Genomic DNA, 19,181 nt, shown 5'->3' with positions numbered 1-19,181 from the left:
GAAAGAATTTGTGGTTTCAGTGATCCAAACTGTCTTCTTTGATTTTAGATGGCAATGCTTCTGAAGCTTCAAGAGGCTGCCAATTACATTGAATCCCCAGACAAAGACGAGCCCAGCCTGTCGAGACTGTGAACAAGCTCACACTTTAAACTCAGCACTTCATATCATAAACTTTCTAGTCATTATTACTTGTCTGCTGTACTGTACATTCAGGAACCTTAAGAAATGGTTGTAGGGTGATTTTAAAGTGTCATTCCTTCACTGGAAGGTCATGCAGTATTTCCAAGAAGGCATAGAGCAATTGAAATATATATATATATTGTAGTAGATTCACTGCAGGGCCCCTTTACCACCTCGTTGTCCTCAGTACTCTTCTTAGATTGGTGCTAATAGTTCAAGATTAAACACTTCAGGTGAAACAGTGCATCATGGAATACGTTGTGCTTGTCCACTGAAGCTGTTCTCACACACAGTAGAGTGACTGCTGCTGGGAAAAAAAGAAAGAAAAAAAAAAAAAAAAAAGAGTATGACAGCAGGAAGTCGCTGAAGTTTGTCCGTCTCTAAAGCCAAATGTTACACATTATGCAATCCTCAACGTTCCAACCTGAGCAGGTAAAAAAAAAATTAAAAAACAAGATGCCTTAAAAACGAAAAGGTCAGCGTCACCATGACTTCAGCAGCTCACACTGGTGCTTACATCATCTTAACTCTGTCCATTATCAGCTTATCAGGTTTCAATGACCTTTTTCTGCCAATATGGGTTTATTACTTTGAACTCATCCATCAAGTCATTCACAAACTGAAAGATTGCTGTCATACTCTTTTTGAACACACTTACTGGTGGTATCAGCTAATCACTGCTCACGATTACTCTTCTAGCACTAGTTGCTGTACCTTGAAACACATAATTATCACCGTTGCTGCCGTGTACACTATACCAGGTATTCTGACTGGAATTTCTCCACTTGGGTGATGAAGCAGTTTGAATCCACTGGTTTGAAACCTGATGCTAAAGGGGGACGAAGGAGTATTAGGGCCACATTGATAAGAAAAAAGAAAATCGCCACAGTTAGCTAGTTAAATGGAAAATCTGGCTCCTACAGTTGGGAACTAAAATGGGAAAGTATCATTTACAAGTTTTAGTAGCTTAGCTAGTAAAGCAAGCAAGTAATGTAAGTTACAAAATCTGTGTAGTAAAGCTAGTTAGGACTGATGGCTAGTGACATTGTCAACTAGCTAGTAAAGCTGGAAATTAAAGCAGGTTACAGGTTCGGCTACTACTTAGTGCTTTGCTGAAGTTGGTTGCTGAAGTAGCCAACGCTTATGCTAACTGCTAACTGGTAATGTGAGCTGTTAAGGATAGGTTGTAGAGCTGCTATCTGTTATTAATATATGTACAAACATGTAGCAAATTTGACCTTTTGATGAGTGCCACTTTCTACGATCAAAAAAAAAAGGCAGAACATGTAAAAACATGTAGCAAATCTTACCGTTTGACGAGTGCCACTTTTTACAATATATTTTTTTGGTTCTATCGTTGTCCTGATCATTTTCCTCTTTGGATTATCAAGAATGAAACTGTGGCAAACTAAAAGCCGAAGATTTTCGCAATAGCGCGTCCCTAATAGTCGTTCATAAAACACGGTTCTAGAATGATTGTGTACGTGAAATCAGATAACCAAACCAAAACAACTGAATGAAGAGAAAACACTTGTGAAAGAGCCACTCATAGCAGGAGCGTCTGACGAAGCTGCGTCACAAGAACATAAATAAATAATGCTCATAAAAAGATGTCTGAGTAGAATGACTTTAAAGCTACCTACAGCCACTTCGCCAGGAGAATCTTCAACATCTACTGTAGGTGCATATGGTGCTTTTCAACATTGTCACAAACTGTTTGTCGTATTCATGCAACAATTCAGGGTAGCTTGGAGAAATAGTTAAAAAAAAAAAAGTATAGGTTTTTAGGGTACTTTTTTTAGGATGTGGACGACATTTAGAGACAGTGGCGTCATGTGAGACATCGTACGACATATATGACCATGCTGATGCATTCGAAGAGGAAAGCGGATGACGATGATCATAGGTGCTCCATGTAGTTTCATTTAAAACTTTTGATAGTCAAACATAAGTAAAGCATAAATGTGTCCCTAAAGGAGTAACAGGTGATTTTGACTGTTAAAGGATTGTGTACACGTTGTGGAATGGACTCATCAAATGAACAAAGGTCCGATCCCTTGAGCAACGACGACTCTTAAGTTATCTTAATAAGACTGATTAAACGCTTGTTGCTTTGTTCCTGTGTGGCACTTTTTTTTTGCAAATGATGAAATCATACTTTTAAGTGAATACAAAGATGACTTTCATAGTTAGTGCACAAAAAATGTAAATTCTTTTAAAATTCAGGCATATTGCTTTTTTTTGCGAATTATCAACTCTCATGATTCAAAGTGGACGCAAAGATGAGTTTCACGGTTAGGGCACAAAAAAATGTGGATTTCAATTATTGTAAATATGTCTGCCGCGTCCCTAAAAAAAAGAAAAAAAGAAAAAATCCAATCCATGATATGAAGCGTGTCATCTCATTCAGTGATTGTCGTGCTTGCAGTAGCTGTAACTTAGGTTTGCGTCAAAGTGTATCAGAACTATACAGCAACTTCTACTGGTGTTTGTCAGAAACTTCTCGTGTAGATCATGTTCCTGCGTGTTCCGTCGTTCTGACGGGATCAAGTGGTGAGCCTTAATGTTTGGGGTGTTGTCTTGGAAACAGGGTAAAATGAAAAGACATAGTCTGGATGCAATGACAGAATGAATAATTCATTAATGGTCATGACTATCATTTCAAATTGAACATTTCATCCCCAAAACAGCAGATGTATTGATTTTCAATAACCTAGAAGCCAATACAGGTTGCTGAATAGTCATATTTTTTGAGAAACTTGTTAACTAAAGGGTAAATGTAAAAAAAACCAACCCAAAAAACACAGATGTTATGAGATCTTTGCACATGTTAAGGGTTTTACTGTGTTGTAAATGCATGTAAACTTGTTGTGTGATGACGAGTGACATGAATTGTCTATTAGGAAGATCATTAATGATTTCCTTTTTTTAAAATACCCAGATATTTGATATTTCTTCTTCTTTGTTTTCTAAAGACTCCTTTATAAAAGGTTAATTTCTCTATTTTGTACAAGGCATCATTGTAAAGACTGTAAATATGGCAGCATTCTGGATGAAGCAACTGTCAGTGGAGAGGGTTCAGAGTCCAATAATACACAGCCAGGCTAACAAAAGTATCAAGATGGCCGCCATCCATACATCAATACATCACTGTTTGATGACGCTGAAGTTAGCTTCCGCCTCGCCAGCCTCCGATTCCATTTAAGGTGGTGTTAACCTAATATGCAGTGTGACTGTTGGTCCACCGATTCCCGTTTTTTTTGTGACACTTCTCGATGTGAAAACATTTTCGGTAAGACGGTACGTTTGCCTGACACCCACTATTGTTTTTGTGAAACTTTTATTCTATTTGTGAAAATTCAGTTAAGGCACATTTATACGTTTTTTCAGCATCTAGCCCATATTAGACCCGGAACTTCGAAAACCACCGGACCTAGACTTCTCAAATCTGGACTGGATTCATCGACAGACCCTGAAGGGTTCATAAAAACAGAGTTTCTGACTTGTGAAAATCGTATTCTATTTGTGAAAATGCAATAAAGGTACATTTCTCCGAGTTCGGCCTCTAGACCATAGGAGACCAGATGCTGTTCCAAAAATGACTTTGTCTTCTCAAATCTGGACTGGATTAATATACAGCTTGTCAGACAGTGAAATGAACATGGGGTTTACTAGACAGACCACTGCTATAATCGCGGTGCCAACACAGAAATACCAGCACGACATGTAAGTAAACACGCATAGAGCAACTACTACTATGGGGAATAATAAACGACGACGATATGAAGTCGAAACACGTAACTTTAACCACTCCTTACAAATCAAGTACTGCAAAGCATACTGAGAGCTGGAATCACTCTCAATACTTGACGCAGTTCAGCCTCACCCAGACTCTACATCCAGCGGCCCCCAGTTAAACTGAGTTTAAATCGCTGGTCTAGGTCCAGCGGTTTTTGAAGTGGACCAGGTATATTGTGGTCACCTATGCCAAAAATACACGTGAATGTGCCTTTATTGCATTTTCACAAATAGAATAAAGGTTTCACAAATAAGAAACTGTTTTTTTTTTAGCTTTGGGGTCTGTAGATTAATTCAGTACAAATTTGAGACGTGTAGGCACAGTGGTTTTCGAACAGCACCTGGTCTATTATGGTCTACAAGCTGAAAACAGAGAGAAATGCACCTTTATTGCATTTTCACAAACAGAATAAAAGTTTCCTAATTAAAAAACTATGATTTTAACAACCTTCCAGTCCAGATGTGAGAAGTCTAGGTCCAGTGATTTCTAGCTGCTGAAAAAAACATAAATGTTCTCTTATTGCATTTTCACAAATAGAATAAAGGGTTCACAAATCAGACACTATGTTTCGATGAACCTTCAGGGTTGCTAGATTAATCTAGTTAAGATTTGTGAAGTCCATAGGCACAGTGGTTTTCGAACTGGACCGGTTCTTATATGGTCCAGATGCTGAAAAAACTGAGAAACGTGCCTTCAAATAAAAGTTTCACAAATACAATAGTGAATGTCAGATAAAGGTAATGTCTTACCTAAAACGCCGAAAATGTTTTCACAATAAGAAGTGTCACAAAAAACAGACCGTTAGGACAAAAAGGTCACACTGCACATTATGTTAATTGCACCGTAAATTTCCCGCAAGTGCTGAATCGGAAGCTGGCGAATCGGAAGCCAACTTCAGCATCGTCACTGTTCGTTTAAATCAATAAAGTACATGTTATATTTCATCAAATGCTCCTTGTCTTTCATTTGATGATGTGCAGCAGTGATATAAGTACTGACTTAACAGAAATGAACAAAAACTGCCAAGAAAAGCACTGAAGTAAAACTTGGAGGGAAAAGTGTCTAGCTAAAGAAGCTGGCTAAAGCTATCTAGTATGTAAACAGAAAATCTGGCTAGTGCCGCTATCAACTATAGCACACTAAGAAATGTGAGCAGAAAAGCTAGCTTATATTCCTGGCCAGTAAAGTAGGTAACTAATCACTTAGTTTAAAATATGGGCAGAAAACCTACCTGCATTAATATTGCTAGCTGATAAAGATGTCCAGCTAGCAAAACTGGTAAGTAAAGCCAGTTATTCAATTCAAAGTCAGTAGTATCACCAACCAGTAATGTTAACTTGCCAAATCTGTGCCAAAGTAAAGTTAACCTGAAATGCCAGTAAAACTTGCAACTCGTACAAGCTAATCATCTTAAAGCTAGCTACTAAGGCTAGAAAGTACTCCAAAAAGTCAATAAATCTGGTAAATTAAGTTTGCTATCAAGTGATTAGTAAGTAATGATCACTTTTTTGATTTTGAAGGAAGCTATTGGCTAACTCACAAAGTGACTAAACTTAATCAGAGGCAACTAATGTGTACAACTACTATTAACACGTTATGCTAGCTGTTCTGTAGGTGCTGGGAACTGAAATGAGCTGGTGAAACTGGCTAGGGGAAAGCTAGCCAGCTTTTAAAGTCAAAATAACCGTCTCACAGAAACATATATACAGTGCATACTAAAATATTTCCACTACGTTGATACACTTGCTTGTGGTCTTCAGCATCTAAAAACTAAGAATATTTAGCACTAAATCAGTTAGCTAATATTAGCTTGCTACTAGCATTGTGGTTCAGGGATGCTAATATGATTTTTTGAGAGACTTTGTTGATACTTGTCTTCACTTGTGGACATCACAGTCTTTTGGTTTTTAAAGATAGCAGTGTTGTTAAGCTAAACTAGTTTAAACTAGTTGTCAGTGCTAGTTAAGTTAGCTTCTGCGGTAACAATTACTATACAGTAGTGATGTGTCGGTCGCGAACGAATCGGCTGTAAGAGCCGGCTCTCTTAAATTAGGTTCGCATCATTGGGAGCCGATTTTTTGTTTCCTTGTCTTTTTTTTGTTGTTGTTAAAGCGAATGTCATGTCATGGTATGTGGCGGCATCTCTGTGCCCACACTTAGCAGGTGGAGGGGCGGTGTTAAACACGCTGTGGTGCTCTTAGAGCCGATTCGTTCGTGAGAAATATTGCATGAAAAGATTTCACATATTTTGACCTAATTTATCTATTGAGATGGGTCTTTGCTTTTGTATTCCATAATATTACATTATAATTGTGTAGCAATTCATTGAGGTTTAAATAAATCCACTTAAATAATAAACATTTAATATCATGTATTTTTCACATTAGTAATTCATTTTACTATACACATAATTTGGTAGTAAATTAATTTCTGAGGAGGAACCTGGGAGACGAAAGAGCCCTCTTCTTTTTAGTGAGCCGAGCCAAAATAACCTGTTCTCTTAAAAGAGTCGAAATTTCCATCACTACCATACAGGACGTCCATTCTATAGGGGGCGTGGCCTAATTCTCTGGGGTCTATATAAGATGACCTCTCCCGCATGAACATTGGCATTGGATACCAGCTTACGGACTTTTTGCCACGTGGGAATTAGCTGCCATCGCCAACATGCCGACCAAGCCTGCCCCCATCAAGAAGGCAGCAAAAGCACCCAAGAAGGTGGAGGAGAAGGCGCCTGAACCGGCTCCAGCCCCAGAGCCCGCCCCCGTCGAGGCCCCACCAGCCGAGCCTGCCCCGGCCGAAGCCGCTCCTGCCCCCGCTGACGCCGAAGCCGCACCTGCTGAGGCTGCCGCGCCTGCGGAGGGCGAGGCCCCAGCTGCTGTTCCTCCAGCCGAGGGGGAAGAAGCCGCGCCGGCAGACGGTAATTGTTTGAGTCCGGATGGACTTGTTAGAACAACTTTGTTAATAAACTTTAGAAGAGGTGTTTCACTTTTACAGTGGTTACCTAGAGTGACCAGTGAGGGGTGCGAAGATGCTTTTTTTGTGCATGTTTGGAGATAAAAATGTTACTTATGCTACAGTATGGCATTTGAAACAAAGCACTGATGCGCCTTGCAAACTACCATCAGTAGTAATCGTAATAAAATGTAAAACACAAACAAATTAACACTGTCAATGCGATCATTACAGATTACACTTTTGAGTTGTATAGAAGAAAAAAAGACCTTAAAAACACCCATTAATCCCAGCAGTTGAGTATAAAAATGTAATGAACGCATGAAGTTCATATGTCTCTATTTGAATGATCTATTTATTAATTCTATTAATCAATTAACTGAACAACAATTTAACATCTTTATCAGTCCGCAACTCCCCTGCACTATGACGCCTTGCACCTTCTTGCTGATGACGCACTAATTATGCATGTATTATTAATAGCTACCTGTCGCCATCTTCCTGTTCTCTCTCTAAATATTTTTTGGTGATAAATTGGATTAAAAAAAACCTAATTGTGACATGAGGGGGAGTCATGAAGCATTTTGATGCTGCTGCTGCTGCTGCCAATAATGACGCCAATGCCTGTTTAGCTGAAGCTGCTGAGGCGGCTGAACCTGAAGAGCCTAAAGCACCCTCACCTCCGCCACCTCCCCCCAAAGGTAAACCATCCAGTCACACAGTTGCCAGAAGAAGAGATCGCTCAGTGCATGTTGGTTCCAAAATGACAATAATGGGATTATTTTATTACCGCTGCCCGCAGAACCCACAAGCGCACCTCTGGATCTGTTTGTGGAGGACAAGAACGACACCTCTGTGACCATCATCTGGAGCCAGCCAGAGGTCATCGGACTGTCTGGCCTGGATGGATACAGCATTGAAACCTGCAAGGATGGAAGTGAGTCCCCCCCCTGCCAGGTGCACCGCACACAGTGACATGCGCACGACAGAGGTCATGACGTGATATTTATACTCTGCCGCAAGACGCTCAGCTGACCTTTTAAATCGTTTGCAAAGGTTCAGTGGCAGCAGCTGATGTTGGCTTTTTGTTTTCTGACTACTGCTGTGTTGAAAGTGACAAAGAAGATTTAAGACACTTTGTTGCGGCATCTTAAAGTCATTATATCACAAGAAAGGAGTCATAATGTTACAAAAATAGTCGTAAAGTTGCAAAAATAAAGTCGTAATATGGGAATAAAGTTGTTAAGGGAATAGTCGGAATGTGATGAGAAAGACTCGGCATGTGAATAGTCGGAATGTTACAAGAAAACGGTTGTAATGTTAAGAGATTCAAGTTGTAATATTACAAGAAAAGTTGTGAGGTCACAAAGAAGTCAAAATTTTAATGTGAAAAAATCTTATGGGAGTAAAGTCAGAACATTACAAGCACAAAGTGGTCATGTTACAAGAAAAATATACTCCTTTAAACAGACAACAAATAGCCTACATGATTATTATTATGTTATTATTATTTTGCCTGTTGTGAGATCATTTAAGCCTGCAATAAACGGTTGTTCAAATCTGGTAGTCTCACCAATTACTGACATCCAGTGACCAATGGAGAATACTACATTCACCATTTGGTGATCTTAAAGGGAGGGTTTGGATTTTTTGACATGAACAGAAAGTCACACTTAAATGTTCTGTTTTTTTTTCAGCTCCAAACTTTTTCAACTGTGCTAGCAGATGTGACCGATAGTGGTAAGAAATAAATGTCGATATTTGTCACAATTTGAAGATAAACTTTGTAAAAAAAAAAAAAATTTGTTCGACGCAAATGAAAGGATTGGCGTTCATGGCTTTCACACACCCCTATCTCACGTCCGTCACGAGTGCATCTACACAACTGCAGTCTCAGAGAAGCGACTTGACAATTTGGAGTCATTGTGTGGTTATGATAGACTATACGTTCAGTGATAGCTAATGTAAGTTGCTAAACTTTGCTAAGTCACTATTACTGGCAACAAATGTGACTAATGCAAATGTGGGTGTGTAACGTGAGGCGTGGCTTGCAATGTCAGAACTGGAAGAGGACGGGCTATATCATTGTTTAATATTTATGCTCTATGCACTGACCCTAATGCTCAAAAACACCACTGTTTTATTGTGACGTACATGCCTACACCGGTGGGGAGAATCGAACATGTGGCCCGTTGATTACAGGCTGCATTCTTAACCACGCAAGCAGTACAACAATGATCGCAGTCAGTGTTGTAACTGCTGGAAAAGCTTTTGATTAGATTTGGGATGGTTTCTGGTTTTAAACCATTCAACATGGCCCATTTTCAAATTCTGAATTAACCCCAACTTCTCCATCCAGCTGAGGACTGGACGGCTGTCAACGAGGAACTGCAGAAGTCCTGCCGTTACGTCATCAAGAACCAGACCACTGGCGACCGCCTGAAAATCCGTGTGGTGGCCGTGAACGCCGGCGGACGCAGCCCACCCGTTGCTCTTCCCGAGGCTGTGCTGGTGAAGGAGGTCGCCGGTAAGACCCGACAGTTACTAGAAAAATGTAGCATTACTTTTACTATTGTGTTGTACACCTGAATGGTTAACATACTGTTTGTAATATTTTAGTTATCTTATGCATGTACAAAATAGATGCCTTACTTCAAATAAACATCTTGCATTGGCTGCTGTTGAGTAAATAAGGGGTGGTAGATGGTGCAGGTGTACCTAATGAAATGTGTAAGTAAGGTGCGTTGCACAAGTATGTGCCAACAACCATGCTGGCTTAACACTGTGGAAGTGATGCATGATGCGAAATGCTAACATTGGAGACAGGATCTAATCGAAGCAAACCCCGCCGATGGGCTTGTTAAGCAGGTTTTCAATGTTCATCGTAAAAAGTGTGTGATTGAACCTCATAGGCTTTTTAAGTGCAGGACCTGAGTCACTTTTGGCTCGCCCACAAATCATCGTTAGTGTAATGGAGGGATGAACGGTCGTAACCCGACCAGGCAGGACAGTACTTCAACATGGCATGTCCGTCTTAGCGGGCGGTCCAGGAATAGAAAGGATTTTATGAATGGTTTCCTTCAAAATGGCCGCAAAGCTGTGGAAAAATACCTGCGATGTGCGCAGCCATTAGTGCGTCTTCTCTGGCTCAGTTACCAGCTTTAATGCCTTTGGACGTGGGAGTGGAGTTTGAGTACTTTGGCTCAAGATCGATGGCGACAAGTGAGCTGAGGGCAAGCAGGTGGGGGTCTGTGGCGAGGAGGTTGAATTCCTGTCTGTCTTCATAAGAGGAGGACGCGGGTTGCACGGGGAGTGCTGAGCAATCTCAGGTGACACCCAAATCTTATGACAGCCTCCGAGATGGTGTTTATTTTGAAGCACGCCAAAGATGTTACATGGGGATGTTTTATTGCTGCTAATCAGCTCTAAGTGAAGCGATAAGATGGCCAACATGAAGGCTGGACCTCAAAGTATTCCTGATTATTCTTGCGTTTGCCCTTCTTCGTCTTCCAATTAGCATCCACAGGTGACAGAGCGGCTTCTCGCTTTTTTTAATAAACGACATGAGCTTACATGCGATGACCTCGCTCTATTTAAAGTCCCAACAAATGTTGCTGCACTGGACGCGGCAGGTGGTGCTTCCAGTAAAATCTAGGGCATGTATTCATGTAAAGTATTGAACTGTAAACATACTTGTAAATATTTTCAGCCTTACAAAGATTATATTTGTTTATATTTACATTAGATTTAGCGTAATTTGTTATCCGCAGACATTTTTGTGTGTTTAGTAGTGGTGACACAAGACAAGACAATGCATGAGAGAGGGTCCACGAGAACAAGGCGAGACGAGATTTTAACAATCATTTTAAGATAAGTGCAATGAAAAAATAAGACTGTACAAGCAACCTTTTTTATTTGCTGTAACTGAGTCACAAAACAACGCAGGCGCATTTTGAAATGTTTATATTAGGGATGTCCGTCATTGACTTTTTTGCTGATAATGCCAATATTGTCCAACCCTCAATTTTTTGATTCCGATATCCATCGATACCGATACAGTATGTGTAACATCGCATGTCTTTTTCTTGACTAAAATGGTTGTAAGTAACAATACTCTTACTCTTGTTTTGTTGGCTATTCCACCCATCTCTGAGTAGATAATTAGTGTATTACATTTTATTCATTTATTTTATATAAGAATACATTTGTGTTTCTTGTGCCTTGATTGATGTTATTTTTGGAAAGATTTGATTTATTTTTAGTTAAAGGGGTATTGTTTAAAATATGCCGCACGGTGGACTAGTGGTAAGCATGTTGGCCACACAGTCAGGAAATTGGGAAGATCTGGGTTCGAATCTCGGTTGGGCATTTCTGTGTGGAGTTTGCATGTTCTCCCTGTGCGTGCATGGGTTTTCTCCGGGTACTCCGGTTTCCTCCCACATTCCAAAAACATGCATGTTAGGTTAATTGGTGACTCTAAATTGTCCATAGGTATGAATGTGAGTGTGAATAATTGTCTATATGTGCCCTGCGATTGACTGGCGACCAGTCCAGGGTGTACCCCGCCTCTCGCTCAAAGTCAGCTGGGATAGGCTCCAGCATACCCTCGATCCTACTGAGGATAAGCAGCATAGAAGATGGATGGATGGTTTAAAATACATGAATTTGCTAATTTTTTTTAATTTTTATTTTCTATATTAAACAGAAAGATCCATGTTCATTCTTTTTTGCTTTGTGTTTGCAGCAGAATAATGTGTTTATTTTGTTTTATTTTGTTTTATTTTGTTAATTAATGGTTTTGTGGGGGGAGTTTTTTCCAACAAAACTACAGTATGTAAAAGTTTAGTTGTCCATTCATTTGTCATCTGTAATTATTTTGGCATTATTTTCTGCATGTAAAACTAAAATTATTGTCTATAAAATGTATTTTGTGTTATTTTTGGGTGTCTGGAACGGATTAATTGGATTTACATTATTTTCTGTGGGAACATTTGTTTTGCTTAGGGTCTGTTTTGGTTTGAGTCGGACCTTCTGGAACAGATTAATGACGTTAACAGAGGTAACACTGTATATCATAATACTGCAAAATTTCCTTTGATATGCAATCTTTCACTCTGTAAAGCTGCGGAAGTGGCGTTTGTGACATGTATTTTCTCACAGGCAATTCGTACTGTCAGTCAAACGTTTGGCTTTACTAAAGAGCAGCATTTCTTTTGCAATGTAGCAAACTACACTTTGTGTGTGCGCACACCATTTTGCGCTGTTCTGTTTGTATTTACTTTGCCGACTAAACGTCTCAGTGAGTGTTGACTGTCGGAACGAAGGCTTTGATGGATGGATATGTTACTGATGCCTCGTTTGGTTCACCCCTCTTTTCTAGATCGTCCCAAGGTCCGCTTGCCTCGTTTCCTCAGGCAGAGATACGTTGCTTACGTTGGAGACAAGATCAACTTGACCATCCCCTTCACAGTAAGCTATGAACACAGGAAGCCCGCCTTATAGAGCGCAGTGTGTGACTAAAGCAAAATTGTCCATGTTTTAGGGAAAACCCAAGCCTGTGGTCAGCTGGACCAAGAACGGGCAGCCCTTGGATACAAAGAGGGTCAACATCCGCAGCACGGACCGGGACAGCATCCTCTTCATCCGTGCGGCCGAGAGAGACGACTCTGGCGTGTACGAGATGTCTGTCAAGGTGGACGACTTTGAGGACAAGGCCCCACTCACCCTTCAGATTGTTGGTATGTACAGTAAGGTCCCATATTCTACTATTTTTAATAACAATCAACCACCTCAGAGGTCTCACAATATTGTATTGCAAGTGTGTTGTCCAAAATACAGCAGAGTCCCACTTCTTGTGGGGGTTACTCTCCAGGACCACCAGTGAATCACAGTGCAACTGAGGTTCATTTGAGGACTGCCGAACAAAGTGCGAAATCTCATTGCTCGGCGAAAAAATATTATCAGCATAAAAACATAAACTAAAAAAAATTGTGGGCTTTTTAACTGTGATACATGTAGGCGGTACATTTTCCCTGTATTATGACGAATTTATAAATTACTACTGACATAGGGTCAATGAAATGTGTTTTGTACGGGAAAAAAATGGCTTATTTTCTGAGAAAAATTTTTAAAATTATTCTTTTGACCAAAACGAGTCGTGAATATTGAATCACAAATGTGCAAGGAGCAACTGTATAGTCTTGACACTAAAATTTAATAACGTTAAAAGTGCTTTTGGTAAGCCCTATTGGGGGCATAGCATTTTATGATGGTAACGAGCTGCGTTTGTCCACATGTGCGTATGCATTGTCACTCTGCACTTGTCCAATGTAAGAGATGTCATATATCACATACAACAACGTAGCATTAAAGAGTGGGATAGGCGGACACAAACACTAGCATTGCTAAACTAGCATAGCTAGTGAGCCATAGTGCTAACATTGCAGTCACATTTTAACAGTAACAACTCATAGCTCCCAAGTTTGTCACTGACTGATGGATAGTTGACAGAGCTACAGGCTTTATTTTAAAATGTGTAGTGAAGCCTGAAGCGGTAGCCTATTTATGGGGTGGACTCATCTACCTAGAGGTGGATTAGATGCAAAATCATCTCCACAAGGAAGGAAGTTTTTCATAGGCATGAGCCGGATACATTATCCATTACGGATAATTCATTTTTGCCGAATACGAGCATGAAACGAGTATATTACAGTAATGGCGATGAAAGAAAGTCCACATTATGTATTCCCTCTTCACTCTCAGTGATTGGCTAGTCACACACAGCGACCAACCCTCCCGAGACAGACTCTGCAGGCTGTAGGCGGCAGCTCGAGGAGCTGAGCGGTGCCTCATTCATGTACACGGTGCAATTGGCAAGTTGAAAATGGCTCGTGTGGCGTTGCCCACTGCGTCCACTTTATTAGGTTTTCCTCAGCTCGCCCCATTTCGGTTTATATCTAAAGTTAGTTGGTAAACTTGTTTCTTAAAGTTGGTGCTGCGTCTGACAAGACAGCGCTGTGCAGGCTTGTGTTGCTTGAAACACTTATGCTACCCAATTCGGGTTGCATGACTGCTTTTTTCCTTGAAATATGTTTTTGTCTTATTCCATCAAGTCATCATAAAAACAGGTGTGCTATCAACAATATAAGAATTTTGTTCATTTTCAGTTGGCAGTACACAGACAGTGATAACAGTGACGTGCATTGACTGGCCATAACATTAGGTACACCTGCACAGTACAAGAGCTGCATAAACATTCTGCCTGTATGGCTATCATACTACATCATATACATAAGCGTGGTAAAATATCACACCCCTCTCAATACGTTGCAGTATGCACGTTGCCAGCAGTGCAATCACTTATTTCGTAACGTATGCAGTGCATTTCACTAGACAGCTGTACTGTATATAGCTTGTGCGTCAGTCACGGGCGGGGCGTTTTTTGTTTTTTTTGTCTGCTTGGTAAAATAAAGTCAGTATGGAAAACTTTGCTTGTAGTACTGAATGCGTTGCTTTTGAGAAAAATACAGTGAACAAGGCTGATAGATTATTTCCCTGTTTGCCATCAATGGATGTTTGAATGAATCACCAACTTCACACAGATCATAAAAAAAATAAATAATAAAGCCTTCCAGATCACTTACACACATACACAGTACACATATAGCTGAATAATAAACAATACATATAACTGTAATATAAACAATTCGGATCAATCCATCTCAATTTCAGACTTAAAATAATGTACTAATTTAAGCCACACCCATTTCTGGCCAGACCACGCCCACGTCCGGTTTATGCCCCTCTCACTCCAAGTACAGATACGGAAAATTTAGTTGGGTGAACAGATACAGATAGTGGTGTACTCGCTCATCCCTAGATTTTCCTTTATGATGTCCTGACATCCATAACTTCAGCTGTGGTACAACTCTTGCAACATCTATTCTAATCTACTAGTGTTGGTGGTTCACAGAGCTCCCAGGACCCCCCGCCAGCGTGAAGATTGTGGACACATGGGGTTTCAATGTGGCCCTGGAGTGGACTGTTCCCAAAGACAACGGCAACACAGACATCACAGGTTACACCATCCAGAAGGCTGACAAGAAGACTGGAGTAAGACTTCCACTGGAGTTGATCTGACAGGTTTATTAGATGCAAGAGTGATTCTGATGAAGTTGTCTGTTGACAGGACTGGTACACTGTGCTGGAGCACTACCACAGGCTCAATGCCACTGTCTCGGACCTCATCATGGGCAATACATACAAGTTCCGAGTATTTTCCGAGAACAAGTGTGGTATCAGCGAGGATGCCGCCATCACCAAAGAAGAGGCAAAGATCCTCAAGACAGGTGCAGATGATCAGAAGCTTTAAGGTTCTGAGCTGCTAATCAACAGCTTCTATCCCGCAGGAATCGTCTACAAGGCTCCTGAGTACAAGGAGCACGACTTCACCGAGGCGCCCAAGTTCACCACCTCCCTGGCCAACCGAGCCACAACAGTGGGCTACAGCACCAAGTTACTGTGCTCCGTCAGGGGGCACCCCAAGGTACACTTCAACGCCCCTCAAGCTTTTCATCGTTTTGTCAGCATCAGCTTTGCCAGCTTCCATGGCCAGTCTGAATGAGGAGGCTCTGACTGGAACCGGCATTCTTTATGTTAGGGATCAGGGCAAGGTTAGGAGAAGCCATGAGGGTGATGGCTCAGATGGAAAGAGGGGTCAAATGCGTGACATTCCCAAGGGGTCGTCATCGTGTCAGTGGTGTTAAAACTCCAAAACAGGCTGGGTGTCTGCTTCTGTCAATAGTCTCTCTCTCAACGAGTTTGCACCAACATAAATAGAAACGTCCCTCAAGCCTGATATTTGTCCATAGGTGTTGAGAAAGATTGGTTCATGTGAAATGTTTTCCTGCAGCCTAAAATCGAATGGCTGAAGAACCAGATGATCATCGGAGAAGACCCCAAATTCAGGCAGATCTGCGTCCAGGGTATCTGCTCTCTGGAGATCCGAAAGCCGGTTAGCTTTGATGGCGGTGTGTATACCTGCAGGGCCAAGAACAACCACGGTGAAGTCACCGTCAGCTGCAAGCTGGAGGTCAAACGTAAGTAAGAGACAGACTTTGGTTTGCTTTGGTTTTTGGGGTTCTAAAGTTTCTTTCATGTAAACAGAGCCGATTATCGCAGAGGCAGACAAGAAGTAGGTCATCATCCTCATTCACACGGTAAGAACTTATCAGGATGAAAGGTCCAACATGAGAATCAACTCCACATAGTTGCAAGAATGTACTGTATTCACCCATAGACAATTAGATCTTCTCTTAGTTCAGTTAATGGACCATTTACACCCTTAGTCCACAACACTACACCCGTCTATTTCTAACATGCTGCAATATTTTGAAATGGCTCTCAAATTTCTCACATTAAAGCAGGTGTACACAAACAAAATACATTCATATCAACATGGCCTTGTGGCTGTGGAGCAAGTGCAATTTTGAATAAACATAGCCAGAGCCATTCTTTAGTGTCCCAAAAAGCACACAAAGAACACAAGTCGTGAGCATGTTGGCCTAAAGTCAGAAGATCAAGGGTTCGATTCTCTGTTTGGGCATCTCTGTGTGGAGTTTGCATGTTCTCCCCATGCTATGAGCCCTTTGATTGGCTGACGACCAGACAAGGGTGTATCGAAAGCCAGTTAGAATAGGTGAGTCCACTCGTGCTCCCGGCTCCCACTCGTCACCTTAATGAGGACAAGCAATATAGAAAATGCATGGATGATCAACATGGCCGTGCAGCAAGTTCCAAATGGAATAAACACAACTTGACCAGAGAGCTTATGCTTTGCTTTGGCTGTGCTATTTAATCAAAGGTAGCAGCGTGTTTAGATGCACTCTTTAAAAAAAAAAAAAACCCTCCTCTCAACTAGACACCTTACTCTAAGTAAACTAGACTGGTACTCTTTGCAGTTGAGAGCCAGGCCAGGAATTCGGTCATGTCTTTTTGCTGCACAAAACAAGTCTCTAGGTAGTGTAGGTTATGGTTCATAATAATTGTGTTAAGCCAGTTGTTAATGTGCTGCGGATGTTTTTCATATGAATGATTAGAAAACCACACCTGAAAAAGTATTTAAATTAAGGCGCCTAATCTTGCAAGATCACACTGGCCGTTTATACATTTTCACTGCTACAATCATACATTTAGAAGTCTGAAAGCTGACCCCTGGTTGGTCTAAATGAGCCATGAGGTGGTCCAGGTTGTCTTGGTGACACACTTGCCCAAACAAGGAGGGCACTAATCTTGGACGAGGTGCCCAAGTGGTAGAATCCATAAATTATACACGTAATGGCTCGGCAGCTCATTTTTCCATGACTCAGAGGAGGCCTCCTTGAGGAACACAGCGTTGCATTCGCAGCCCAACTGCAAGATTGGCTAAAATAACACATCAGTTTGTAGATTTGTGTCCCCCACAAAATACTACCACTTTCCAAGCTGCTCTGACTTCCTCCTAACCTAACACCTGTTGTGGTTATTTGTTCTTGCATTCAATCCCAAATTAGGAGCAGAGGGAGAGAGGCCTTCGCAGCATAAGGTGCGAGACACTTATAGCCTAGTCTAAAATTGTCCCCACTTCCATAATGAACCCAAAGGAGGTGTGTGCTCTTTTTCCATTTGTTTAAATGTCCTTTCTGATATTCCTCTACAGGAAGGTGCTGGATTCCTTGGAAGAACATGTACATACTGGCTGATGACCACACAATCACATAGTTATTGAGTGTGACCTCTTGATGAGTGTTACAGAAAGTCCAAATCCATGTCCACTATCAGCTTTTTCCCCAAATGGTCTTCTTACAACCAAAGAGCTACAAGTAACACTGACATGTTTCGTTTAATTTATGCTTTTTATGTTTTTCTGTACATTAACATCGGGAGAGGACACATGACGACTGTTATTAAATAACCAAGGCTAATGAATAAAGAAGTTCAAAAGGAATAGTCGTTTTGCTCCCAAAGGACAACAGTAAACAAAGAGATAACGGCGTGGTCAGAAGCTAAAATAAAAGAGGACAAGCTAATGAATGTGTATGTGAGCATAACTCGTCTGTGTTACAGAAAACATCATGTCTTGAAATAAACATTGTCTGATGGATCTTGCTATTGTGGAACTGAACTGAACTGAACTGAACACAACACCAGAGGTGTTTCGGCCCTTTGGGTTTTATTTATTTTTCATATTTTCTCTTTTTTTTGTTTATGGAGTTGCATGGCGGGCCGGAACAAATGCTCGCAGCTCGGGCCGCAGTTTCCTGACACCTGCCTGCCCTAATTTTACAATTAAATCCAGCAAGTTCACTAATACAAGAACATGCCGCCTCACTGAAATCAAGTTGACTCGAATTACTGATGCAGCTGAAGCAGCATCCAAGCAGCCAGCTTCCACATAATAATCATACCAGACCATCATACTGATCGTGTAGCTATGCAGCATGGAGTTACTGGCATAGTGATACTCATGCAGGAGGCCAAAGATATGCATTCGTCAAATAACTAAATTTGCCTCACTACTTGGTTATAATGCTAGTTGTATGCCATTATTTCTCTGAAATGCATCATTATACTTAAAGTGCAAGTGGACAAACAGGTGAAATATAATGTTTTGATATTTGTACCAGGAGTGTGTTGGCTTTGTGCTGACTGCCCAATGACGCCCCCTAGTGGAAAAAGTGGCCAATGACAGGCAACATGCACTATGTAATCGATAATAGAGGTGGACGATACTACAAATTTTGCCATTGATTCCATGCAAGTAATTACAGGGCCAGTATCGCCAATACAAATACTTTTTACTTGGACATTTTTCAAGAGTTGCCTTTCATTTGTTTATCTGAATATAGTCAGAATAAACTACAGGACAAATACTGTGGGCAAACTATAAATAAATTGTATCAAACACACATTTGTCACCAATTTTAACATGATCTAATACAACACTGTTGGGCGTCTGTCCTCCGATATCCCTCCTCTGTGCAAGGGCTTATTCCTTGTTTGTAAACAATATAACATTATCCAGGGTATTTAGTCGTTTGGGGGCCCAAGGCAAACCGAGTCATTCTTTTTTTTTAAACTAAGTTTTACAAAATTTAAGACACATTTTCCTCCCTGCTTTTGAAATCTGTTGTCTATCAGAGTGAGTTGCTAGTTACATAGCCATGTGTTCCCCTCTCCTCCTCTCAGCTCCACTGGGGTAACTCAGCTT

At 40.9% G+C, this 19,181-nt stretch overlaps 2 protein-coding genes across 8 annotated transcripts in view; both read left to right on the top strand.

Annotated features, from left to right (window-relative positions):
• nav1b (neuron navigator 1b) overlaps positions 1–5,339 on the top strand; it is a 100,038-nt gene extending 94,699 nt beyond the window's left edge. For all 7 annotated transcript variants that reach the window (XM_054785512.1, XM_054785511.1, XM_054785510.1 and 4 more), the window contains one exon: positions 49–5,339. In XM_054785512.1, coding sequence (XP_054641487.1) covers positions 49–132 — 84 coding nt within the window. In that variant the 3' untranslated portion in view covers positions 133–5,339. The remainder of the gene's footprint in view (positions 1–48) is intronic.
• Positions 5,340–6,354: 1,015 nt separating this feature from the next.
• On the top strand, positions 6,355–18,074 carry mybphb (myosin binding protein Hb). The gene is made up of 13 exons (XM_054785515.1): positions 6,355–6,899; positions 7,567–7,635; positions 7,737–7,871; positions 9,294–9,461; positions 12,315–12,403; positions 12,477–12,672; positions 14,907–15,046; positions 15,123–15,282; positions 15,343–15,479; positions 15,846–16,032; positions 16,100–16,152; positions 17,485–17,516; positions 17,631–18,074. The coding sequence occupies exons 1-11, from the start codon at positions 6,647–6,649 to the stop codon at positions 16,129–16,131; spliced, it is 1,566 nt and encodes a 521-aa protein (XP_054641490.1). The 5' UTR covers positions 6,355–6,646; the 3' UTR covers positions 16,132–16,152; positions 17,485–17,516; positions 17,631–18,074.
• Positions 18,075–19,181: the final 1,107 nt, after the last annotated feature.

This window comes from Dunckerocampus dactyliophorus, chromosome 8, assembly GCF_027744805.1.
Source record: "Dunckerocampus dactyliophorus isolate RoL2022-P2 chromosome 8, RoL_Ddac_1.1, whole genome shotgun sequence".
NCBI lineage: Eukaryota > Metazoa > Chordata > Actinopteri > Syngnathiformes > Syngnathidae > Dunckerocampus > Dunckerocampus dactyliophorus.
Note: the sequence above shows the minus strand (reverse complement) of the source record. Positions and strands in the feature narration are given on the sequence as shown.